At 41.4% G+C, this 26,191-nt stretch overlaps 1 protein-coding gene across 2 annotated transcripts in view; it reads left to right on the top strand.

Annotated features, from left to right (window-relative positions):
• MYO3A (myosin IIIA) overlaps positions 1-26,191 on the top strand; it is a 205,548-nt gene that overhangs the window by 163,760 nt on the left and 15,597 nt on the right. For both annotated transcript variants that reach the window (XM_030550332.1, XM_030550333.1), the window contains 6 exons: positions 1,793-1,955; positions 2,858-2,944; positions 4,984-5,107; positions 7,247-8,210; positions 9,678-9,816; positions 23,955-24,064. In XM_030550332.1, coding sequence (XP_030406192.1) covers positions 1,793-1,955; positions 2,858-2,944; positions 4,984-5,107; positions 7,247-8,210; positions 9,678-9,816; positions 23,955-24,064 — 1,587 coding nt within the window. The remainder of the gene's footprint in view (positions 1-1,792; positions 1,956-2,857; positions 2,945-4,983; positions 5,108-7,246; positions 8,211-9,677; positions 9,817-23,954; positions 24,065-26,191) is intronic.

The following is a 26,191-nucleotide window of genomic DNA, read 5'->3' as shown; positions in this document are numbered from 1 at the left end:
GGACAGAGGCCACCCTAGCTATAATCAAACTAGGCCAGTGGCACTGGAACATATTTAGTAGTTGGGGTGCCGGCGGCCAGGACCCAAGCCCCAAGTCAGATGAGAGGTTGGGGAACAGAGTGTGGGCAGAGGGCCAGGAGCAGGTCATAGGCGCGGGAAACACCCCCAGGTTTTATGCATAGAGCCAGCGGCTGGGGAGCAGGGTGCAGGGCCAGCAGTCCTGCATAAAATGTGGGGGTGCTGCAGCACCCCGACACATCTACTTTGCACACCTATAACTAGGCAGCGCCTAGGGTGGCAGATTTGGCCAGTCACCTTTCCATCATGACGGAGGGGTGTCTGGAGCAAATTTGAGTGGTTTTGCAACTCTTTACGCTGGATTACCTGCCACTCATTCAAATTTGGCTTGGCTGCCCCTCTATCATGACAGAGAGGCAGCCAGGCCAAATCTGCTGCCCTAGGCCTATTAGGAGGGGGGCAGCACACTGAAGATTTGTGTAGCGTGACAGATTGTCTTGAGTAGCCTCTGATTAGGGTGGAGATAAATATCTGCTCCCTCATTATTGCTTCGTGGCACCAGTAGAATTTTTCAGACTCCCTCCCATCTCAGCCTTTCTAGCCTGATTTGTCAGAAAGGGCCTCCCTGCTGGCAAACTACAGGAAGTTTGGTATACAGAGAAGGTGCCATAGGAGAAAAACTGGTGTCTCCACACCTCAAATAACTTCAGCCTCAAGTCTCCCCTTCTTTGAAGGTAGTGGGGGGGAGGGACAGACATAGAGAGGGGGAGACATAAAGAGACATAAAGAGAGGAGGAGACATAAAACTGAAGCTATCTGAGGTGCAGATACCTGTCTGAGGCACCTTTCTCCATAGTCACACCTCGTCTTGTTCACGCCTGTCTAATGAACCAGATATGGATTCATAATGGGACTACCAGAGAGGAGAAGAAAGATTTTCTTCAAAGGCAGAGGGGTATTGCTGGGGCAGGTTTTTCTAAAGAAGGCTGGGACAAGGATCCATGGATGCACCTCCCCGCCCAACCTCTCTCATGTTCTGAGATGGGACCAATGGGGAAAGGAGAATAACTAGAGGTATGGGAATTTATATCTCACTATGTACTTATATGGAGTTATTCCAGATGTACACAAACGTAACTGAAACAGGAGCTGACAGACAAAGACTATGACAAAAGGAATAGAGAGGAGAGGACAGAAAAGTCCTGAAAAAATAGATACAATGGGACTGATTCTCCTCCTACCTACAGCAACTGGTTTTACACCAGTACAACTCCATTAACTTCAATGGAGTTACTCCTAAGTTACTCCAATGTGAGACAGAATCAGGACTGATGTTTGTATCACTTGCGCCAGTCTTGCTTTTGGGGTCATTCTTCTACGGCGTAGGCTTCCCTGAATGCAAATTTAAAAATAAATAAATGGAATGGGTTTAAGGTACTAGACAAAAGCATTAGCACACTGGAGTTAGTTTTGTGAAATACGCATCAGAGGAAAACACTGAGGAGGTTAAAGTATCTTCCAATGAAAATACAAATAATAAAAGTGTTTTGGCCACTTGTGTTACCAACTCAAATTACAGAATTATTTCAGCTTTGTCACCTTCAAAAATGATCATTTAAACAATGGAACTAAAGGCTTTGTTCTTCCTCTGATGGTCACACAGAATTCCTGTTGATGCTAAATAAACTAATATACATGTATGAATCACTGTGAGAGGACTGTCTGGGCCATATTAATTAATGCTGTGTATCATTGTTTGTTTACTCTCTTTAAGGTGTTCCTTAAATACTATCATGTGGAGCAGCTGAATTTAATGAGAAAGGAGACAGTTGACAGGATTGTTTTGATTCAGGCCTATGTCAGAGGGTGGCTAGGTTCAAAGAGATACAAAAAATTAAAGGAGAAAAGGGAAGAAAGTGCTATTAAAATACAGTCAGGTAATAGCTCAACAGCATTTTAGAATAAATGTGCACATGGATGAAATATGGCTTCTTACCATTTGTTCTTTTAAACCTGTTGCATTTGATAAAGCATTCTGTGTTTGATGCTTTATGTATTTTTGTGAAAAGATATCGGTTAATCAGGTTATGACAATAATCTCTTCACTATAGTTGTCTATCAGTGTTACTTTTAAAAGGCAATTTTTAACAACAAAGGAATGTGAATACATAAGTAATATTTTTATTCCTAAAATTCCAGCATACTCTGACAATGTCACATAATATACCAGTGAAAAAATAATGTATTAACCACGTTGGATAATAAAACTAATTAAGCTATTGATTGAGAAATCGCTAATTGAACAGCCTCCTTTTAGCATAACTTTGAGCATCATCCTCTTGGCAGTTCTAACATCTACATGTTTTATATACTAATTGATTCCATAATTACACTATGACCTGGAGGACCCAGATTTTACATATTTTATACAGTTTGTGCTTCCTTGTCATAAATTTGGAAACCTGACTGACAATTCAAAAGTGTGTTTCTTTGTAGAAACGTCCTGGAAAAATATGATGTTTTAATACTTTAATTCTGATGCCATAATTCCTTGAAGAATTCTTTATTTTCATATATCAGAGGGGTAGCCGTGTTAGTCTGGATCTGTAAAAGCAGCAAAGAATCCTGTGGCACCTTATAGACTAACAGATATTTTGGAGCATGAGCTTTCGTGGGTGAATATCCACTTCGTCAGATGCAAGTGGGTATTCACCCACGAAAGCTCATGCTCCAAAACGTCTGTTAGTCTATGAGGTGTCACAGGACTCTTTGCTGCTTTATTTTCATATTCTTTTATATCACCTAATGGATGAGCTTAAATTTTCCCACCTCTTTTTAGTTTACAGGGGCTTTGTTGCTCGTAAAGAATATGAAAAAGGAAAAAATAAATACAAAATGGAAACATTTATTACCAGACTTCAAGCAGGTAAGGACTGTTAGCTTTCTAGACTTCTGATGCACTGATTTTATGTATCTGCTTATACACAATGTAGTGGGCCAGATCCTCAGCTGCTATAAAGCTACATTGACTGCAGTGGAGCTACATCAGATTGCATCGACGATCTGATGCACCTATCTCTGCTTGTAAATACTGTATATATGAAAGTAATATAAAAGACTTAACGGTACGGGGTTCTAGCTCCAGGCCCCCAAAAGGGTCGGGGCCTCAGGCAAAAGGGGCTGGGCTGGAGGGTCAGCCTCCCCCAGCCAGCCCTTCAGCACTGCCCAGCCTGCACCTCCCAGGGTTCCAGCAGTGATGTAAAAGTCCTGGGACTCTGGTCTGCGGTAGCAACGGCCGGGAGCCCCGGGCATTTCTAAATTGCCAGGCCCTGGGACAGCTGCGTACGGGGTCCATACTGGCAGCCACTTCTTACCCGTATGCCATACGAGCCCACTTTCACCTCTGTGCACATTATATATCTGCTTGCATTTAATGTATATATACAATATTTGTCTGTATGTATATATTGTTTACATTTTTCTATATGTTTGTTACACATTAGATAACATTTACTTTAGAGAAGAGTCTTTATCTATAGCTATGCATATGTCTCTGGTTGTCTTCTGTCATGGCTCTGTTCCTACCTATCAAAATGTTCCTTCTCTACCTCTGTGCCAAGACATCTCTGCTGTGACATCTCCCAAGATTCAATTCTTGATCCTTTGCTTTTTTCCATTTACCCTGTCCCTCTTGGTTATTTTGATAACCATCACGTGTATGTATACAACCTGACACTGATCTCATGTGGTGTATATTCAGGAGTAACTCAGTTGCAGACAGTGGAATTTTACCAGTGTAAAACTGGTCTGAGAGCAGAATCAAATCCAAAGAGGTCACCATTGAAAGTCAGTATTTACCAACATGATGATAACTGAGATGCCCCGATTAACTCCTCAGCAGAGGGAATCTCAAACGCCACAGTGTGGCAACAGCTTGTTCATGTTGATTAACCATTGCACTGTATCTTATGATATCTTTAATTTTCCTTTGCATCCACTCTCTCTTCCTGACGTGTGGCTTCAGCTCAACTTCCTTCAGCATAAAAGAAGCAAAATTATATGATGCCCATTCTCTCACACTTTTAGTGACTCTGCTCCCCATTTGTTTCAAAATCCAGTTCAAAATTGCCATCCTTGTTTTGAAAACCATCCTTGGACATGCTCCATCCTACCTCAATGATCTGGGCTAACTTCACAGGTGAAGCTAAGTAACTTGAAACAGATCAGATGCTGTCCACTCTTGCATTTACAATGGTATAACTCCTCTGACTTCAGTGGAGTTACTCCTGATTTGCATCTATGTAAGCGAGAGGAGAATCAGGCCCCAAAAGTCTAAGGCTGTGTCTACACTACAGACCTTACAGCAGCACAGTTGTATCCCTGCAGCTGCACTGCTGTAAGGTCTCCTGTGTAGCCGCTCTGTAACGACGGTAGAGAGCTCTCCCACTGGCATGATTAAACCAGCTAACAGGGGTGTAAATAAGGCAGAAAGGCCACCCCTACCTGAAATTTGGTTCCTTGCTATGTAATTCACCCCATCTTAGAACCTATTACACGCACTTACACATCAGTAAATGTGTGCTGGGGAGTCTAATTTACACCAATTTACATATCAGTTCTGAATTTGGCTTCTTCCATTCCCTATCCCACTCCCTAGTTCTTCAACCATTGCTTCCTTCTATGATCCTTCACATAATGTCACCACTGCAGGTGTGAGACCATTCTCCTCTGTAGCTTCTGTCATCTCAATAAACTTCCTGTATCCCTCCTCTTCACTGACTTGCCATCACATTTAAAATCTCACTTGAAAACACAGCTTTTCCGCACCTTGCCTCTACTACCAGGTTCCTGTCTTCTGCACCTTTTTGAAATTTAACTCTTTATTGTTGTTATTTAACTCTGTTAAAAGTTTGAAATACAGCTTAGGTGTTGTCTAAAATGGTTTTGTACTGTAATTTGTATCAGTTGCAAGAGGATACTTAATCAGAAAGAAAAGGAAAGAAATAACAGATGCATCAAACAAAGCAGCGACAACAATTCAATCTCACTACAGGGGATATAGGAAGAGGAAAAGCTTCAAAAAGAAAAGGTAGTGATCTTTTCCTTCTGTTAGATACTCATAGACACTCATAGACTGTTGTATCATTTAAATGTCTCCTGCTTCAGTAAACATATTGTCAGAATCAGCAATATTCTCTGGAAATGAAGCAGAATTGGATGCTTCTGTGTAGCACAAATAGTTTTACTCCTGCGGGCATTCTGCACCAAAAAATTTAAAAAATCAGTATATAATATTTTAATATTCTGCAAATTTTATTTGTCAAAATAACACTACATAATCATGCCAGCTTCAACTATTTTGGTAATTTATTTCAAAATACCTGTCAGCAAGTATGTCTGTAACAATATAGACACACACAAAAATTCCTCCAGTAGAGAGTGAAAGAAACCCTATGACAGCCCAGTTCCTATTTCTCTGCCCTGACCCCAGAGCCCAGCTGGGAGACCAGACAACCCCTCCCACACAGAGCCCAGCCATGCCCCCCCAAGCCAATACACCCGAAACCCCTACCCACCAGAGCCCAACTGCAGCCCCTCCCCTCCAGCCCAGATACCCGCACTCTCTCCCCCCCAGAGCCCAAGGATCCAAAGCAAGAAACAGCCTGATGCTCAGTACCAGGCTTGCATGGAGTTTCCTAAGTGCTGTCCTCTCTTTCCCTCAGGGCATGCTGGGAACTGCAGCTACCAAGATCCCTCTAGCTCCCTCTCCCTCCCCCCAGCAGTGTCTTCTATGTGTGGCTCCTAGTGGCAGGCAGTAGTACTGCAGCACATTTCGGTGGGGAAAAAGAAATTCTGCACACACGTTAATTTCTGCAAAATTCTGCACTGCACAGTGGTACAGAATTCCCTCAAGAGTATACATTATGCTCTGCTTGAGGAGATAGAGCTTGTCCCCCTTCTACTTCCTCAGAAACATCCTGAAGCCTTGGCCCTCCACGCAGAGTGTGCCACAATAGCGCGCGAGCAGGACAGAGTGTCTCTCTCTTACACGCATGACTGCCCATCCCCCTCTCAGTGGTGATCTATGTTTCTGCTGGCTACTCCAGGCACCCAAACCAACCTGCCTGAGCTGCAAGGGAGGAGCACGTCACTGCTTTTGCGGCTTCCCTTTGCTTCCCCATCAGAAATCATATTTCTGTGGGGAAGCAAAGAAAATCTGCGGGGGATATGAATTCTGCACATGCACAGTGACACAGAATTCCATCAGGAGTATAGTTTGCTTGTTTATTTTAAAACATTTTTCTTAAGTTTTGTGACCTCAGGAAAGAAGAGGCAAATATGGGGTAAAATAAGAATTAATTGGCAATATTTTGCCCACCTGTGATTTTAATATAAACTGATACTACTGATAGGTCCTGGTCTGGGTTTGGAATAGCTCTTCTTGAGACATTTCTATACATTGCATACACCTCTTGTCTGAATCAAATAAAAGTAAAAATGGAAAGAAATTGACAATCTGAAACATGGAAACTTCCTCTTATCCATCTGTTGAGATGGGTACCCAACAATAAAAACAGACTCTGTTCATGAAAGTAGTTTAGGACTCTTTCCAGGCGCGCTGTGTTGAATGGCCAGTATTTTCACAAGCTGTTCTGGGCCTGCTCAGTGTAACACAGCCAAGTAGGCATACATCCTCTGAAATGCCCCCCCAAGAAGCCTACTTCTTTTTTACATTTTTGGCTTTGCTTTCGGGGTGTGATTATGAGTGAGCCTAGTGGGAGGTAGCACTAGAAAGGTTTGGAAGTCTTACCCATACGAGAAGGAAACCATTTGGGAGACCACTCACAGCCAGTAAAGACAGTGCTTGGTAAAGAAGTAGAAGGATGTGGTTAGTGTGCTGTCCTGGGACTCAGAAGATCAAAGTTCAATTCCCTGCTCCATCATAGATTTTTTCTGTAACCTTTATCACTGCTCTTTTATCATCTAGATTGCCACCCTCATTGCCCTTGGGCCATTTGACAGAGATATTCTTCCAGACTTAGAATATCATTCATGTTCACAAATATGTGTATTCATTCCCCATTCCTAATCTGTGCTAGTTGCTCTTGCTGTTTTATTTTCATTTTTGATTGATCAAATTGCCGTTTAGTACACAAACATTGCTGGAGGAAATTGTAAGGTGGTAATCTGTCTGCTATATTTCCCAAATCCAATATGTCTCATACAGGGAGCCACTTCTGAAGAAGGAACAAATTGAAAATGCAGTCTCCATTAATGAAAAAGAAAAAGATGAACAACCTCAAGACAACAAAGAAAACCCAGCTGTGATGACAAACTCTCCTTCTCCAGCTGAAGAGGAAGCAGCTGTTATTGTTCAGAGTAACTACAGGGGCTACAGGGAGCGTAAAAAAATAAAGGAGCAACACAGAAAACTAGCAGATCAAGTGTCTTCTCCAGTGGAAAACTTGAAACCAGAAGTAAAGTCAGCTCAAAATGTAGCGCAGGAAGCTGAGGCTGAAACAGAGAGAAAAGGTAAGGCAGCTATTTTCAGTCAGAGCAGCTACCCAGGACACCCAGACAGACAGAACCTACAGAAAAAAAGGAAAATGCTTCCAAGAAGAGAGAGTGCTTCTATGAAACAAAACCCTCCAGGGCAGCATCCAAAGGAAGACAAAAAACAAGCCTCTTTGAAGCAGTCATCTAAAAAAATGACAGAACGAGGCCTCCAAGATCTGACTCATCAGGAAACAGTCAGCACAGAAGAGCAAAACCAGCTGTCTGTTGTTGCTCAGAATAAGTATGACAGTCACTTGGAGAGAAAACATCTGACACAGGAAGGGATAATACCTGGTGAAAATAAAGGAAATATAAGGAAAGATTCAGTAAGAGGCTCACAGAAGCAAGCTGAGCCAGAAAAACAAGGTTCAGAAGACAAAGACAAGGCAGCAGTGGTAATTCAGAGTAATTATCGAGGTTACAGAAGAAGGGGGCAACTCAGAAAAGAAGGGAAATTACCTACTAGAGGTCAAGAGAGAGCTAGTGGAGAGCCAGCTGAAGTAGCACATATTCAAAATAATGATTCCAAGGCAACAAAAGATAGAGAAAGGTCTAATACTCAGGCCGAGAGCCATAAGAATCTAAAGGATGGCTCAGCAAAAGAGGCTTGTGATTTGGCAGCCTTTTCAAGACAGGTAAGAAGCTTATTAAGCTAAATATTTCTTGATAACTGTAGGAAATGTGCTAAGAGCAATGCATTAGATGATTGCTCATTGAAAATGGATGCTCTGACTCATACTACTTCATAACATACAAAACACCGGAATTAACTGTAATAAGGGGCATTCTGTTCAGGCCAGTCAGTAAGTAACATTTTAAATCACTTTATTCTGGGCATTTAAATCACTGGTCAGGAACTGAAGAGTTGGGTTTATACAGATTTTGATATTAATTTATTCTGAAGCTTGGCAGGGTTTTTTGGCAAATCCAATTCTCACTTAGTAGTTGAATTGTGTGTGTGTGTGTGTGTGTGTGTGGTGTGTGTGGGGAGGAGGGTAAATCTGTTTAAAATTTGTTTTCCTTAAATTATATAAAAAATGTTCCCCCTTCCGAGCCCTGTTCTTGCATAGATGAGTTCCCACAGAATGCAAGGGATCCTTAGGGTTCACTAGTTCCTTCTGCAAATACTTTCCAATGGTGTACACTAGAGCTGGCCAGAGCATGACAATTCCGTTTCGTGACAACTTCCAAGATTTTGGAATTTGGTTTTGTTCTGCATTGGGGAAAAAACAAACCATTTTGGACATTTTCATGAAACGAACTGTATCAAAACATCCAGTTTTGGATCAAAAGGGGTAGGGTTTTTTTTTATTCAGGTCACTCTCTCTGGTCAAAAGTGACCAGAGCCCACCCTGAACCTCAGAAAGCTTCCTGTTGAAAATGTCTGAAATCACTAGATTGGCACAAAATGGTTCAGCTTCAGCAAAGCAGCATAGTTTGATACAAATACATTTCACTGAAAATGTTGTGGATGAACTTCTGGCCCCGTGGAATTTAATGGCAAAGCTCCTGTTGATTTCAGTGAGACCAGGATTTCACTCAGTAAAATTCAGGTATTTTAATGGATATTTTATAAAAATCTACAATTCGTGCTACAAGTGGAGAGACTGTCAGGGTTGGGGGTGAGGGGAGACTGTCAGGGTTGTCCCTTTTAACCTAAAACCAGAAGCCCCAGTTAAGATAAGTGTTGTTTTGAAATGCTGACATTTGCTAACTAAGGCCCTGACTCAGCAGAGTACTGAAGTCCTTACTTGCCTGTTTAAAGTTATGCACATGCTTAACCACCTTGCTGAATAAGGTTATCATACCCATTCCTAGTACATGCTCTGCACAGTTGGAACCCTGCTCTAATTGACTTCAAAGGGGCTCTGCATGGACACAGATGTGAACCTCTACGGAGCAGTTTGCAGGATCAATTATTATTGCATGTGCAGTGTTTGTTACAGTGCTTTGATGGAATTATTTCATGCTTTCAAAAAAGCAGTGTATTGCATAAAAGCAGTTTGTCCAATCTCTGTTTATCTTATTGTCCCATCTGCAGTTTCTTACCCATGATTTACCTGGAAACATGGAGATCTCTATCTTGTATTATTTTTTTTTAGATATCAAAATTGTCCGAAGACTATTTGGCACTGCAGCAAAAGTTGAATGAAATGATTTTGTCGCATCAGCTGAGGCCTGTGATGCTGTCCAAAGATAAACAAACAAATGGTCGACTTTCTCCTCATGTGTGTCAATCAGGTAATATTCAACCTTCATGTTTATCAATAACATTAATGTCCCTCAGGGGCAAGTCTTGCAGCCACAGAGGGTTCCATGACGATTCATAGTCATAGATTTTAAGGTTCCAAGGGACCACTAGACCATCTATTTGGACCTCCTGTATATAACACAGGCCACAAAACTTTGCCCCATTTCCCCAGCATTGCGCCCAATAACCTGTATTTGACCAAAGCATCTTCCAGAAAGGTATCCAGTTTTGATGTGATGTCATCAAGAGATGGAGAATCCATCACTTCCCTTGGTAGTTTGTTCCAATGGTTGTTCACCTTCACTGTTAAAAATAAGTGTCTTGTTTGTAATGAGAATTTGAGAATTTTTCTGGCTTCTGACTTCAGCTTCAGCTTCCAGCCATTGGCTCTTGATATACCTTTCTCTATTAGATTATAAAGCCCTTTAGTACCCAGTATTTTCTCCCCATTTAAGGTACTTATATACCATGATCAAGTCAACTCCTGACCTTCCTCACTGTAGGGCATTTTCTCCAGCTCTCGACTCATTTTGGTGGCTCTTCTGTTCCCTCTCTAATATTTCAACATCCTTTTAAAAATGTAGACACCAGAACTGGTTGCTTTTTTCCAGTATCGGTCTCCCCAATACCATATCCAGAGGTAAAATCAGTTCCTACTCCCCTATTTATACATCCAAGGATTACATTAGCCCAGTGGTTCTCAAACTTTTGTACTGGTGACCCCTTTCACATAGCAAGCGTCTGAGTGTGACCCCCCTTATAAATTAAAAATACTTTAAAATATATTTAACACCATTATAAATGCTGGAAGTAAAGCGGGGTTTGGGGTGGAGGCTGGCAGCTTGCAACCCCCCCGTGTAATAACCTTGCGACCCCCGAGGGGTCCTGACCCCCAGTTTGAGAACCTCTCCATTAGCCCTTTTTGCCACAGCTTCACACTGAGAACTCATGTTGTCCACTATGACCTTTAGCTCCTTTACAAGAGTCACAGCTTTCCAGGAGACAGTCCCCCATTCTGTAAGTATGACCTCCCTTCCTTGTTCCTAGATGTACGACCTTACATTTGATTATGTTAATGTATATTGGTGGAATGAGCTCAGCTACGAGGTGATCTAGCTCACTAAGAGTGAATTCCTTGTTCTCATCGTTATGTATCACTCCACCGTCTTTGTTTCATCTGTAGATTTTATCAGCAGTTAGTTTATGTTTACTTCCAGAATCATTGATAAAAATGTTGAATATCATCAGGCCTAGAATTGATCCCTGTGGACTCTCCCATTCAATGATGGTTCTTCATTGAGATTTGTGAGCAGTCAGCTAGCCAGTTCCAAATCCACTGATCAGGTGCTCTGTTGAGATTGTATAGTGCTAATTTGTCACATAATGTCATGTGGTACTAAGTCAAAAGCCTCAGCAAAGTCTATTACATCTACAAAGTTACCTGTACCAAACTTGTTGCCTCATCAAAGAATATAATCATATTTGTCTGACAAGCCCTATTTTCCATGAAACCATGTGGACTGGCATTAATTATATTCCTCCCCTTTAATTATTTATTAATTGAATCCCATATCAGTTACAGTTGCATGATAACTGGTGCAGCTCTGCTGTGCAACAGGAGGCAGCCTTTGGGGGAGGCACAGTGGTTACATACCCTCAGCACACCATGAATCTCTGGTCCTCAGAGGGCTCCCTGAATACTAGCCCATGTGGGACAGAGAGGGGTAGACAATGGATGGGCCAGGGTGAAGGTCAAGGGTGTGATTGCTATGCAGATCACCAGGACCTGCCCAACATGGAGAGGTGCGTATGAAGCTGTAGAGACTACTCTTGTCTTCTGGGTTAGGGTTGGCTTTGCTCAGTAGTTCCCCAGCCTGGTGGGAAGGTTTCCTCTAATCCGGGTGTATCAAGTGGCCAGACCGTAGCCCAAGCTTAGAATTTGCCCTTCAGTGGTCAAAACATACTACATTGTTGTCACTATAATATTGTGAAGATGAGTCTCATATACACCTAGGCCCCTTTACATACCTTTGGCAATGTGAAAGGGGCCTTAAAGTACATGTGCATGTACTTTACCCCCATTTTAAGGGCCTTTCACACTGCCAGAGTGAAATAAAGGGACCTCAGTGTGTATTAGAGTCAGGCCTTGAAAGTGTAAAGGCTACTCCTTGTTAATCCCCAGTTCTTCATGGCAGCATGCTTCTACAACTGACTTCTGCAAGAGAGAGCAAACATCAGATGGAAAATTCCATTCCAGGATTTTGGCAGGACTTTCATTTTAGACATGTTAATCATTAGCAGGTTTATGCTGAATTCTTTATTACATTTTACTGATTTTTTTTGACAGTATGAGGCTAATTCCTTATATAATATAGTATTAAAGGCTCATTCTTTGGAAAATAGCAAATGCTTCTTAAACATTTCCCTACAGAACATAGATAAGAGAGGCAGGGAGAGGGAAATACAAGACCTCTTTTGCCAATTAGAAAAAGATCTTATTTAAAAGTGATAAAAACTCAAGTGAACCCAGGTGGAAGTATATGCCAATCTCTTTCTGCTAATTACAAAATGGGCCAAATTCTATCCAATTACACTCGTGTAAATCTGGAGTAGCTACACTGAAGCTAATAAAATTACAATACTTAACACCTGATACAGGTCCAGAAGGAGACTTTTAAGGGGGAGTTAGGCACCCAATTCCCATTGAAAGTCAATAGGAGCTTGGCACTTAACTCCCCTTTGTTCCTTTGAAAAACTTCCCGTGCCCAGCCTGTGTTTCTGTCCATACAACCTCATAATGCAGCCCTTATCTGTGCCTCTACTTTCCCTTTAAATGCCATGTTTTTTCTAAGGCATAATGGGTGAAAAGTATTACATCACCTCCTTCTGAACATGGAGCAAAGAATGTCACACATTTCTTTGAGTCAGATCCTGGTGCTATTGAAGTCAAAGGCAAAAGTCCCATTTAATTTTATCAGGACCATGATTTTGCCCTTTACCAAATAAAATTAAATCTGTTTCTCACAAAAAAATGTACCGTGGTTTTTAACAAAACAAGGCTTTATTTCCTCTATCTACCTTCCAGACAAATGTGGGCATCTCTAACATGCCAGCATTTGATGCTTTTGTGCACCAAATATGGTAGTTTGAGGAATAATATATCTGAGAGCTCTGATCCATAAACAAAACATAATTTTATTTTATTTTTACTTAAAGTATAAAAGCTTTTTTTGTTTATTTGCTTGTGTGTTTGACTAAGGCACAATTAACTGCCTTTGGAAAGGTGCCAGACATACCTTTCGAACATTCAAGACACAGCAAAAATGGTATAAATGCCCTGTAAGCTCATGGTCATAAACATACAGAAGCTTATACTTTATAGTCAAGCTGTGCCCTTTCCAAGAGGATTCATGCAAATTCTCTAGAAGAACGGTCAGATTCTAAAAGAAGTTTGATTTCTAGTGCTTGGATTTTGATTAAATTGCTAAGGTCAGCAAATAGGCAAGGTGAGTCCAGCATGTGGAGAGGAGTTACTATTTAAAGTGGATGCAGTTCAAGGGCAAAATTGGGAAAATGAACACAAGCTTACTAAGAACAGTATAAGAGTATTAACCTGTAAAGCAAAGGGCAGCCACCGTTGCTCTCCTGACAGCCCCTTAAGCCTAATCAAACATGAAACCGTATTTTCTACCATGTCAGACCAAATGATCATTCTAGCCTATAAACTCCTAGTCAGCTGACTAACATGTCAGTTAATGTTCTGCTCCTTTAAAGAAAAACCCCAGCAAACCAATCTCCTGCCACTTTCTCCTAGAGGGTTTCTAAACAAACTATACCCCCCTCCTTCCCCAATCTCTCAATCAACAGGATTGGAAGACAGTGACTATTTCCCAATAAAAGAAGTTTGAAAATTGCTTTACAAGTTACCCACCTCTAAGTGCTAACCACCCACAACCACACAACGCTTTGATCAAAGCTATGAATTTAGGGCTCAGTTCTCTGGGCCATTAAGGTAGCTTTGTTATGGGTCACAAAACTGTCTTAAAGCTGGTGACTCCAGCCAGTGTAGGATTCTCCCTATCTATGAGAATCCTGGTACAGTATAGAGCTGCTCAGCTGCTGCAACTCAACCCTCTCCCACTGCTGGTGCATTCCTGGTCTATTTCACCCCAGGTCCCGCCCATCATTATGAACTTGTAGCCATGGGTGGCAGGTGAAACCCTCCTTTGGGGAGCCTAACCCACTGACTCTGCTACTTCTCCCCACCATGGCCAGAGGAGCCCCAAGGCTCCCACGCACACTACCAGAGGAGCCCCAGCCCGAGCACCAGATCACCAGTCAGCCCCAGCCACTAGCCCAACCCCTGGGCCGAGCCACTGGTAGGCCTGAGTTCCAAGCCACCAGCTGGAACTGTGGCCCTGCTGGCTTCAGGGGAAAGGGAGAGGAAAGTGAGGTCTCAGGTGGAACCTGGGCAGGCCCTGGGCTGAGTTAGGGGAGGCTTAGCCTGTCCTGGCCTTTGATACCTGCCACCCATGCTTGTAGCCTTGGAATCTTTGCCATTTGGTTGTGGGGTTTTTTAAGAAAAATTTTTTTTTAATTTATTTTACAAAAGATTAACCTAATATGGTGTGGAGATCACTGAGAGGAGAGAGCAAACTCCTAGGAACTAAAAAGTATATCTGCGGATTGTAAAACAAGTACCTCCTTTGACTGAGGACAGTCATGCAGCATATTGAGAAGTGTTTCTCTGAGAGGATGTGCGTCAGCTGACTCCCCAGGATGTTATTGATTACCAGAACAACATATTGCACAAAACATGTTTTGCATTGTAGGTAGATATGTTACTGCTTTCCCTAATGCTACAGTAATTGAAATTATCTTTGTGTGCAATTTTGTTTATTTTATATAATAAATAAATTAATGAATGGAGATATCCTATTTCTTAGAACTGGAAGGGACCCTGAAAGGTCATGTAGTCCATCCCCCTGCCTTCACTTGCAGAACCCAATACTGCTTTTGCCCCAGATCCTTAAGTGGCCCTCTCAAGTATTGAGCTCCCAACCCTGGGTTTGGCAGGCCAATGCTCAAACCACTGACCTATCCCTCCCCCTCTAAGCACCTATCCTGGGTGAAATTAATGCCTGGAGTAAGAGGGCAACTTGACTGGCATTGCAACCACTTGCACTAGGTCCAAGTTTGGCAGTGTTTGTTTGTACTATACAACCTCAGATTTACAAACACCTTGGGAATGGAGAAAAAGCAACAAGGAGTCCTTGTGGCACCTTAGAGACTAACAAATTTATTTGGGCATAAGGTTTCGTGGGCTAAAACCCACTTCATCAGATGTATGGAGTGAAAAATACAGTGAGCAGTATAAATATTACAGCACATGAAACGATGGGAGTTGCCTTACCAAGTGGGGGGTAATAAGGCCAATTCAGTTAAGATGGACGTGTCCTATTCTCAACAGTTGACAAGAAGGGGTGAATACCAAAGAAGGAAAATTACTTTTGTAGTCATAACTCTGAAATGTTCATAACTCTGAACAAAACGCTATGATCGTTCTTTCAAAAGTTTACAACAAAAGATTGACTTAATACAGCTTTGAAATTTTACTATGCAGAAGAAAAATGCTGCTTTTAACCATCTCAATTTAAATGAAACAAGCACTGAAACAGTTTCCTTACCTTGTCAAATCTTTTTTTTTTTAACTTTCCCTTTATTTTTAGTAGTTTACATTTAACACAGTACAGTATTTGCTTTTTCTTTCTTTCTGCTGCTGTCTGACTGCATATTTCTGGTTTGAAATGCCGTGTGTGGTTGACTGGTCAGTTCGTAACTGTGGTGTTCGTAACTCAGAGGTTCAGTTGTATATGCTAAACTTGCACGTTCTGTGTAGTTGACACTAGCAGTTTCTACTAATTAGCAGTTCCTACTTAAGTGATGCTACTTATCATAATAAAGCTAACAAAGATAGCTTCTGCCAGACAATGAACTGTCAAAGAGTGGTTTTATAAGCGTAAAGGAAGCTTGACTGGGCTAAAGCTGGGACCATGGAGTCAGGAGTTCTATTCACCCATTATGTATGAAATTCTATTAATTCTCCAGACCCTGATGTGGTTTTGGTGTGAAGCCCATCTGGAGTTCCACAGCCCAGCTGGGCTCCACCCATGCAATACTGCTCCAATCATGAAGGAGAATTAACCCTCATCAGTTCTTAGAACGTTTGTTAAAGGATGATTAATGCTACATTTGAATAGTGATGAAGAGAAGAGCAGGGAGGGGGTTCAGATTTGCTTGGGGAATGTTTTTATGCGGACTGGGAATCCTGTTCTGTACACCAAGCAAAACTCCTGTATCAGATGGGCATAAACAGGAGCGTGCAATATATTAAAATAAGAGAAAATACTGGAGTAATTACAAAGCTTGAAAGTCAAATAGTTTGAATCTAGGCATAGCAGAACTAGCTTCAGTAAGATATGTATCTTAACAATAGCCCTGTACATCCCAGTAAGTGTTCATTTACTATAGCTGCATATTATCTGAAATGGACATGCAGAATACATATGGGAAATATGGGCTTCCATTTAATACTTACTGTATACAAAACATTACCAATTGGTTTGCACTTTCTCTTTCTGAATGTACTGTATTTAAAAATGCACTGTAGATTAGTAAGAAATGTACTTCTATTTCACCTGCTTCTTTTGTTGAATTATTGTGTACCATTCTGGTGTGTAGTGACCTTCATGTTCACAGAACTAAGATACTGCACACAAGCGTCAGTTATCTAGGAACAATCTCTAACACTGAATTCAGAATTTTTCCTCATAAAAATCATGGGCAGCTCTAGAAAAAAAATCGGAGCCAATAAACTAAGCTATCTATAGTATGGCTAACTAGGCCAGACTTATATGGTCTATCATTAAGTGATATACTGTTTATGATACGGAAAGAAGCCTTGCCATCTTCTTTCCTACTCATTTTGAAGCAATGATTTTATTTTTATTTAGTGCAGTTTTCACACTGAGTGGCTCCCTTGCTGTTCTGTCCCCAATAGAGGCATTAATCAGTGGATGGCAATGATTGCCGACCCTTTGCTTGTCTTTAAATCAGATGACATTTAGATTTATATAATTACTATGATGATTTAAATGATAATTGTACACATTTTCTTCAACATCACTTGTTTAATGTGTCATTTTACAGCTGTACGCATGAATCTAGAATTGCATTTTGTATGCCAAACAGGAACGCGTCTGCCTTTATCTACAAATAGACTGGCATTGTTCATTTTGACAGCTTAGCAGCTCCAAAGATAACATTTTATACTTTGCAGAAAATTATTTCTACTAATCACAGAAGGTAAGGGGCTGCAGGAGAACTGGCTGATGTGGTTGTGCCAATGTAAAAGGTTTTAAAATATGTTCAATTTAATTTAAAAAATGCAAAATATGCAGTTTTTTTAAAAATACATCTGTGTCGAGAAGGCCAAAGTAATCTTATTTCAGCAGGTTTTTTAAATAGGCTGTAAAAGAACTTTGGTCCAGTTTTACAAAAAGGCATGAGGCAATCCGTGCAATGTTCCTGGAATGAACCAGTCTCCATAGGCTGTTCACTAGCAGGATTTACAGAATACATCTCTTTCCAGGAAAATGATGATGCCCATCACTACAAGTATTAAAGCTCCACTAAAGAATTTTCTACTTGTAGGGTGAAATTCAAATGGGTGCAAGATCCACTCCAGATTACCCCCTCTTAGTCCTTGCAAAGCATGAGAAGCTCTGATACATCTGAGGACCTAGCCCAGTATGCAAGGGAGTGGAGATGCAGGTGTTTTGGCTCTGATTTGGGCTTATGTTACTTCTGCTTTAAGCTGTCAGAATGCAGGTATAACTAGCTTCTCGGGAGTTACCCAGATGTAGGGGGAATCTCTAAGATGGCATAGGGCCAGCAGAACACCCCTGCTTGGTCCCCTTCTGAACAACCTCTCAGCAGAGGGGCATGGCTGGGGAAAGTGACGCAACCAACTCCTTCTGATGTCTAGTGATTTTTTGGCTGCTGTGATGGGCTGTGCCTAGCCTTTGCAGCTCCCTACCGAGGACTGCAGTCCTACTACCTCGGACCGCAGAAAGCAGCAAGGTGGGACGAAAAGAGCAGTAAAGGTGGATCGTCCAACCTTGCCTAGAGAGACTTCACTGAAGCAACCCATCTTGGAAGCTAGAGAGACCTGAAACCTCCAAGGGTCAGAAGGGCTAGTGACTGCCAATCAGAGCCAGCAGGCCCAGATAAAAGAAGTTGAGTGGCCTAGAAGGTCAGTTCCTAGCTGTAACCAGAGGTGTGAGGAAGGGTCCTCTGCTCTGGCCAGAAGCTCAAGGGACAGCCAGAGTTTGTATCTGGCTGTATTTTGCATAGCTGGGTTTGCAGAAAGAGGATTCAAGACCCTTAACCCTGAGATAAGGGTGAAGCCAAAAGGAGCCAGGTGGGAAGAGGCCCAGGGAAGAAGCAGCAACTAATTGAATCGAGCCATATCTGGCTACTGTTTAGAGGGTCCATGGGGTGGAACCTGGAGTTGGGTAGGCCTGAATTCCTCTACCAGCCGCAGGTAAATTGGCAGAAACCCTAAGATGGGGACAGGACTTATTTGGGAGCCTGAAGAAAGGGCAGAATTCAGTGGGCCCAGAGCCAGGGCTGAAGACTGTAGTGAGGGCAAAGTAGACTATTCATTGGACTCCTTACCACCCCAGAAGGACTTTGTGACTCAGCCAGAGGGCCAACCAACTGAAGACCCAACCAAAACCTAGTAAGTAAAAGTTCTCTGGTAGTATTGACAACTAATGAAAAGCAGATTTCATTACTCTATGCATAATAAGTTGTCCCATATTACAGATACCAACTACAGTATTTGTATTTCATAAAAAAAGAACACACACAACTAAGAGCAGAAAGAAATCTATTAACCATTAGTTGATTCTCTGGGTAAGTGAACTAAATTCTGGGTAGGGCTAAATTCGCCTCTGATGTAACTCCATGTAAGTTACATCTTGGATAATTCAAAAAATAAATCCAGACACATCTGTGGCCTTCTTTAGAACTTCACAAAGAAGGGAAATTCAGAGTTTTAGGGTTTATAATCTTAAAGGACCTGCTGTTCTCCAGAATAATAATCCAGTCCCCCTAACTTCCTTTCATAGTGTCTGGTGTCAGTACTGCAGCATGTAAAGCCCCTGAAACCAACTTCATCACTGCTATGGCCCCTAATCTCAATTACTGCTACTCAAGTTTTCCTCTCAGTTACACTGGTGTTCCTCAAATCTGGAGTTACTCCATTGACTTCAGATTTACACCAGTGTGACTGACAGTAGAATTTGGCCTATCAGTTTGTATCACCAAGGTATTGTAGTAATTTCACAGTTAGCCTCTGTGGTATGTAACAGGAAGTGATGTATTGAAAGAGAAAATGTCTATAGTAGCTGGTAGTGGAACTAGCAGAGGCTGCTTGGTACTTGTAAGAATTGAGCTTAATCCCATTGGGGCTGAACATATAGAAGGAGAGCTCCATTTGATGAAAAGGAGGGAAATAAAAATTTCCAGACACAGGAGATTTATAGGAGTTGGAAAAAATGGAGGAATGCAGAAGTAACCTGAACGAAAAGAACCCTCATCTCATCCATGAAGCAGGGGCATGCAAGTCAAATTTAGATATGTCTATGGAAAGTATTATATAGACACTTATGTTGGCAGATTTTTCCAAATGATTTAGGTCTAGGTAAAAAGATGCTCTTCTCAGCAATATAATTTTCAATAATCAAAGCAAGTTGTCTTACTGAGACCTTATGATCGTTAAAATAATTTTTCTGAGTGTAGGAAGAATAATTTTCAGAGCAGCTATGCAGAGGAGTGACTCTCTCAGCTATTTTCAACTGGAATAGTTTTCATCTGAAAGAAAAGTGTACTTTAGGTCTTTGACAGTGATGATGTGTCAGATAAGATAATGAATAATGTGATATCATGTAGGGTAATGATCTCTTGTGTGACTATAAAAACTACAGATCTACTTTCTTGGGCTTTTCCTAGTGCTCCACATTTTTGTTCATTTTTTCCAGATTTTCATGTGATCATAGCAATCACTCAGATTGAATTTTTGAAAACGTGTAACAGAGTTTTATAGTTAATTAAACTACTTTTATCATTTTAGGTTATCATTTCTGATTTATCTTCAGTGTAAGTCAACCATTGAATTGAAGACAATTGAATTGCCCCAGTGTAAAACCAGCATCATAACGAGGGTAGAATCAGTAGAGTAGAATGTATCTGTGTTAGGCCCAGTATATCTGTTTAATTGAAACTATGATTCATATTTAATCTCAATTTAATAAAATGAATTAGTTGTATATAAATTTCATTTCTAAAGTGAATTATCTATACCCTGACTTTGAAAAATACCATTATTCTCTTAAAGGTAAAATGTTGAGATAATAGTCCATTCATTACATTAGGAGCAGTTTGCATTTCAGATAAGAAGCTGAAACAATAAATGGAATCATTACCCTATTACAGTTTAAATTAACATTATTCCTCCTGGCTCTTTAGTATAGCAGTGACCTTTACAAGCCTTATTTATCACACATACCAAAAATCATATACAGCTAATTTTCCAGGTGCCAACACTGATGATCATTTCTCATTATAACTACTCGTGCCACATTCTTAATTAAAAAGGTGTTATGATGTAGGTAGAATAGATTTTACTTCCCCAGAGTAAAATAAACAAAAGTTTCTGGGAGCTATTAAGATATATCTACACTGCAGTTAGACACCCATACCTGGTCCATGCCAGCTGACTCGGACTTTTAGGAGTCAGACTAAAGGGTTGTTTAATTGCAGTGTAGACATTTGAGCTTCAGCTGGAGCCCAGGCTCTAGGATCCTGCAAGGAGGGTCCCAGAGTTAGGGCTGCAGCCTGAGCGCAGATGTTCCCGCAGCCCGAGCCCTGTGAGTCCAAGTCAGCTGGCATGAGCCATCCTCAGGTTTTTAATTTCCGTGCAGACATACCCTTAGAGAACAAAATGTATTCTTTCCTTCCTTACCCACTTGAGTGTTGTTAGCACTCTGGTTCATGGGCACAACTCACTTCAGGTGGAACAGCAGTACTTCAATGCATTACCACTGCAGTGGAATATACTTTCAGTAGTTAGCAATGTGAATAAGCCATTGTGGGGCAGATTCTGTCCCCAAGTACAATATCCATGTATGGGCCAGGAAATTCAGAGGTTTCCTCTGAATTATTTTGTTGTGAGGCAGGGAAGACCAGGGGCCCATCCTAAAACCCGGCCGGTCTTGAAGTGATACTGGGACACAATGCCTTCAGTGCAGAGATCCTGTGCTCTCACGTTATCCCTTGGCTTTGCCCAGATCCCTGTGAACAGGGCACCAACACAGCTTCACTGCTACAGGCCCCTCCTCCTACCCTGGGGCCATCCCAGTATGAAGGAAGCTCCACAGCTGTCACTGTCTTTATTAACTTTCCTCTGGTGTTGATGCTGAGCACAGGGGGGATGATGCTCATCTCCTGCCTCAGCTACTCCCTGTATACTCCTGGTTCCTCACAACCACAGAGTCCTCCATGGATTTAAAGGAAAGGGAACACTGATGTAGAGGTGCATGGCGCTCCCTTTCCATGTGAAGAGACTATGATCCACAGAGGGTGGTTCTTTGCACAGAACCAAGGAAATGATCTGGCCTTGACAAAGCTTTTGGACTAATCTTCCAGGGACGCACATTGTGCATGTGAGTGTTTAGCTTGGGTGTGCAGGACCTCGACGGGTATTAATACTTACTACCCTTCAGTACAGAAGAGTCAATATAAAAGCTGTGTGCTTTTCATGAAGCAATTTCAGGATGTCCAGAGAGCTTTTATTTTCTATTTTGTTTCACATTTACCAACTAGTGTAGCTCAGATGCCAATATCTAACTCTGAAATCAGAGCAGGCTGGGGGGATGACAATTCTGTTTTATGATAACTTTCAGTGTTTTGCAAATTTGGTTTCATTCTGCATCAGAACGAAAACAAAATCTTTTGAATGTTTTCATGAAACAGAAATGTGTGAAAAATGTCCATTTTTGGAACAAAAAGGGCCAGTTTTTTATTTTAGGGGTCTCTCCCGTGCCCTGGAAGTCGGAAATCTTCCCATCAAATTCTTTGTCAAAACCGATCCCTCTCGGCAAAGTTTTGGTTTTGACAAAACAGCATCTTTTGATGAAAATAGATTTTGTTAAAAAATATTCTGACCAGCTCTATCTGTAATATTTTCTATTAAATATAGCACATGTTGCTCTGGTCATATTCACATTGGTGGAAAGACTGGAGAATGAGATAAGATAAATAAATATTTCTTACGCTTTTACAGTTCTGAATTTAACATTTTTTTTCATGCAGGGTTGCTCACTTCTTACATTTAAAATCATTAACGAGTGTAAATTCTGCTCTTTTCTTGTCTCCAAGAATCAACCTTTTAATAGGTAAAAAATGGGACTCCTGGCATTAGCAATGTCTCATTAAGTGGAGGACATGTTTATATGTTACTGACTTTTGGGTAGCATACGTGAATAAGTCTTTAGAGGTGTTTGGTTTCATATAAAAGAGGAATGTGCATAACAAAAATAAAGATATCAGGCCTGATTCTCATTCTCATGATTTCTACTTGCCAACCAATGTTAAATTTCTTGCAAATGCCTGTAAGGTACAGGCTACAACTACAGGGAGCCGTGACTTTAGTATGTGATATAGGAATGGAAAGCCATTGTTCAGTGAGGTGAAATAAACCAGATCCCTGTTAGCTATATTTTCAATTATACTAGATTAAGTGACAGATTATTAAGGAGATTGGAAGATGAGATTGCAGTTGAATCTACAGATAAATGCACCCAACTAGGGCACTAAAAACTCTGAGCACACGTTACGTTTTAGTCATGTGTATTTTTAGTAAAATAGTCATGACAGGTCATAGGCAGTAAACAAAAATTCACAGCCCATAACCTGTCCATGACTTGTATTATATCCCTGACTAAATCTGGGGGGGAGGGGTGCCTGTGGGGAGAGTGGAGGTGCTCACGGGGGGATGGCCTAGGGGTGCTGCAGTTGCTGGGAGGGTGGCAGCCTGGGCCGCAAGTGCGCTAGGGGAGTGGCCCAGGGGATGCTGCAGGTGTGTTGGGGGGGTGCAGGTGTTCAGGTGGGAGAAGCCTGGTGCTTGGGGGTGGGAGTTGATGGGATTGGCAAGCTCCCTACCCAGCTTATTGGGAGCAGCGACATGTCATTCCCTAAGCTCCTAGCTCCATGCATTGCCAGCTCCGCAGCTCCCATTGACCAGGAACCGCGGCCAACAGGAGCTGCGGGGATGGTGCCTGCGGGCAGAAGCAGCACATGGAGCTAGGAGCTGAAAGGGAGAGACATGTTGCCGCTTTTGGGGAGTCCACCTAAGATAAGAACCACCCAGAGCCCTCACCCGCTCCTACACCCCAACCCCCAGCCCTGAGTTCCCCACCCAAACTCCTGCTGCTGCTGGGGGGGTGCGGAAGGCGGTGGGCTGAGACTGCCCCAGCGGCAGCCAGTGCAGTTGGCCCAGGGGCTGCCTAAGCTGCTCAGGCAGACCTGAAGCCAGCCACACCGGCCACTGCAGAAGTCAGGGAGGTCATGGAAAGTCACGGAATCCATGACCTCGGTGACAAACTCACAGCCTTAGCTTTAAGGAATTAAGTGGACAAGTTTCCATACAGGACAGAGAAAAGGACAAAGGGCACAGACAAATACCTCATCATTGGCTCCCAGCACCTTTCCTTGAAACATCCAGTATTAGCCTGTGTCAGAGAGAGCGTTCCACACTTGTTCCAACACGCCAATTTCTGTGTGATCTGTGTTCACGGGCATTGTTGAAGGTGGGTTTAACAGAGCTACATTTCTTCCAAGCATGGTCCTGGAAATGTCCAAAACACTTACTTTATTTTAAGTGTTAAAAGTAGCTGAAAGTGTTTTTTCATTGTCAGATAAATGCCTCTCTTGTTATGTTTTTATCACGCACACTCATCCTGTGAACAAATGAACATGGGTTGCTCTTGCTCTTTTTTTACAGTTGCCACCAAATCAGAGGACTTTCATCCCCTACAGCGACCCCCAAGGAGACAGCGGAAACCCAAAACTTTAAATAATCCTGAAGACTCCACATACTATACTCTAATACATGTAAGCTTGACTAACTTTTGTGGGCAAAACCTGACAGACGTATCTTGTCCAGCCAATCCTTTACAATGGGCAGAAGACACTCCCTTCCAGTAAAAACTGATGGGCCACAAAATTCAAATCCATAGCCAGATTTCAGACCACCCAAGATTCACACCTACTCTTTTTGTCTGTTGTTGTATGCAGCGTTGTAGCCATGTTGGTCCCAGGATGTTACAGAGACAGGGTGGGTGAAGTAATAAGATATTACCTAGACAGACAGACAGACTAGGTGGGTGAAGTATTTATGTGACCTGTCTATCTAGGTATTTGTAATGACCGTCATCTCTGTAATATATTTAGAATCTGATCTTGCCTTGAGAGCAAGTATTAAAATATGCAGTGCTGGTATACAGCTCCCTTTACCAAATGTCAGATTACTGTTTTGAAGGAGCTGGAGACAGCTCAATAAACTAATGGATTTAACTGTCTCCATGTAAAGCCTTTGGTCCAAATTCAAATATCTGTGTCTGCTTTCCACTCTTGACTGTAATGTCATTCAACACAGAAAAAGGCAAGCAGGTGAGCAGAAAGAGGGACATTTAAAAAGCAGTTCAGAAGGTTTCTATAAAGAGCAATTAAGTACATTTGCTAGCGGCATATGTATCTCGCTGGCCTATTTTAACATCAGGTAAGAGTATACTTGATTAAACTGGCTGTCACAACTGGCCTTCTCTCAGTGGAAATTGTTACAAAGGAGCAGGATAAAAGAAGTTATCACTGAAACATTCATATTTTGAAATAGAGATGGGCATATGTTGAATAGGACCTGTTTCCTGGAAAACAAGTCTTGTGAGGTTTAGGACTTTTAAATGCAAAGCGTAACACAGAATTCTGTATTTGGAATTTTATGTGAAGAAATTAACATCTTAAAGTAAATGTGTTATTGGTGCAAAGTGTATCCACAAAGCAAAGATCAAACGTGAAGAATCTTGGTACTTTATGAAAACTTATTTGTTATTTGTCTGACTTGGTATCAGCAAAAACTGGGCATCTTTTAACCTAGTTTTCAGTAGTAGTTTTCAAAATATGAATTAACTTTATTGTCAGTCAATTGTATGTATTATTTTTCAAGAGTGAGAGAGCCTCTCTTGCTGACACTGGATACAGTGGCAAAGTTTAAGGCCCAGCAGTCTAGATCTTTGGGCCTGGAATGGAGCCCAGGCTCTAGGATCCTGCAAGGTGGGAAGGTCCCAGAGCTCAGCCTGCAGTTTGAGCTCGAACATCTACACCACAATTAAACAGCCCAAGTCAGCTGGCATGGGCCAGCCACAAGTGTCTAACTACAGTGTAGACCCACTCTAGATGTCTCAAACTGGGCATCCAAAAATTAGAGCTGGTTGAAAAATTTCATCAAAAGAGGTTTATTAAGGAAAATGTAATTTTGATTAAACCAAATTTTTCACATTATCATTCTGATGACCTTTCATTTTAAATAATTGGGGGAAAACATTTAGAAAATGTCCCATTTAGACATGTTTGGAATGAAAAGTTTGAATTGTTTTGAAACAACTTTTCATTTCAAAATATACTTACTTGTTTTCTATATAAAATAAAAAGGATTGAAATCTAAATGAAACATTTTGAATATATAAGAATGAAATCTTCCAATGCAAGCAAACATTTTTTCTTCCATAATTTTGTTCTGCAAAAAATTTAAAATTTTGGCTTTTCTTCTCAACTTGGGACAAAAATAATTGAAATACTGAAAATGATTTCCAACCAGCTCTACCTACAGTGTTGGTGAATGTCCTTGAAAATTTTGCTGTGACTCACTCTACCTCACAGTCCCCATCTATAAAAATGGGGACACACCACAAACTGGTACATATCTCACCCAGTGTTCTCAGTATTAATTAATTAACAAGCCACATTCTGCCTTCACTTATCTCCATGCAACCCCACTGAAGTGCAGGGTGTTGCACAGGTGTAAATGAGGGGGGAATATGGCCCATTGATTTTTACAATGCTAGTAAGGGGACAATAGCTTTATTTATTTATAGTTGTCCTGTCACATTAAAAGGAAAACTATCTTTCTGCACTTGGTTTTGAACTCAAGAATCTATGCCAGTAGTGGGCAACCTGGGGCAT

The sequence above is a fragment of the Gopherus evgoodei genome, chromosome 2 (genome assembly GCF_007399415.2).
Source record: "Gopherus evgoodei ecotype Sinaloan lineage chromosome 2, rGopEvg1_v1.p, whole genome shotgun sequence".
Taxonomy (NCBI): Eukaryota; Metazoa; Chordata; order Testudines; family Testudinidae; genus Gopherus; species Gopherus evgoodei.
This window is presented reverse-complemented; position numbering and strand designations above follow the sequence as displayed.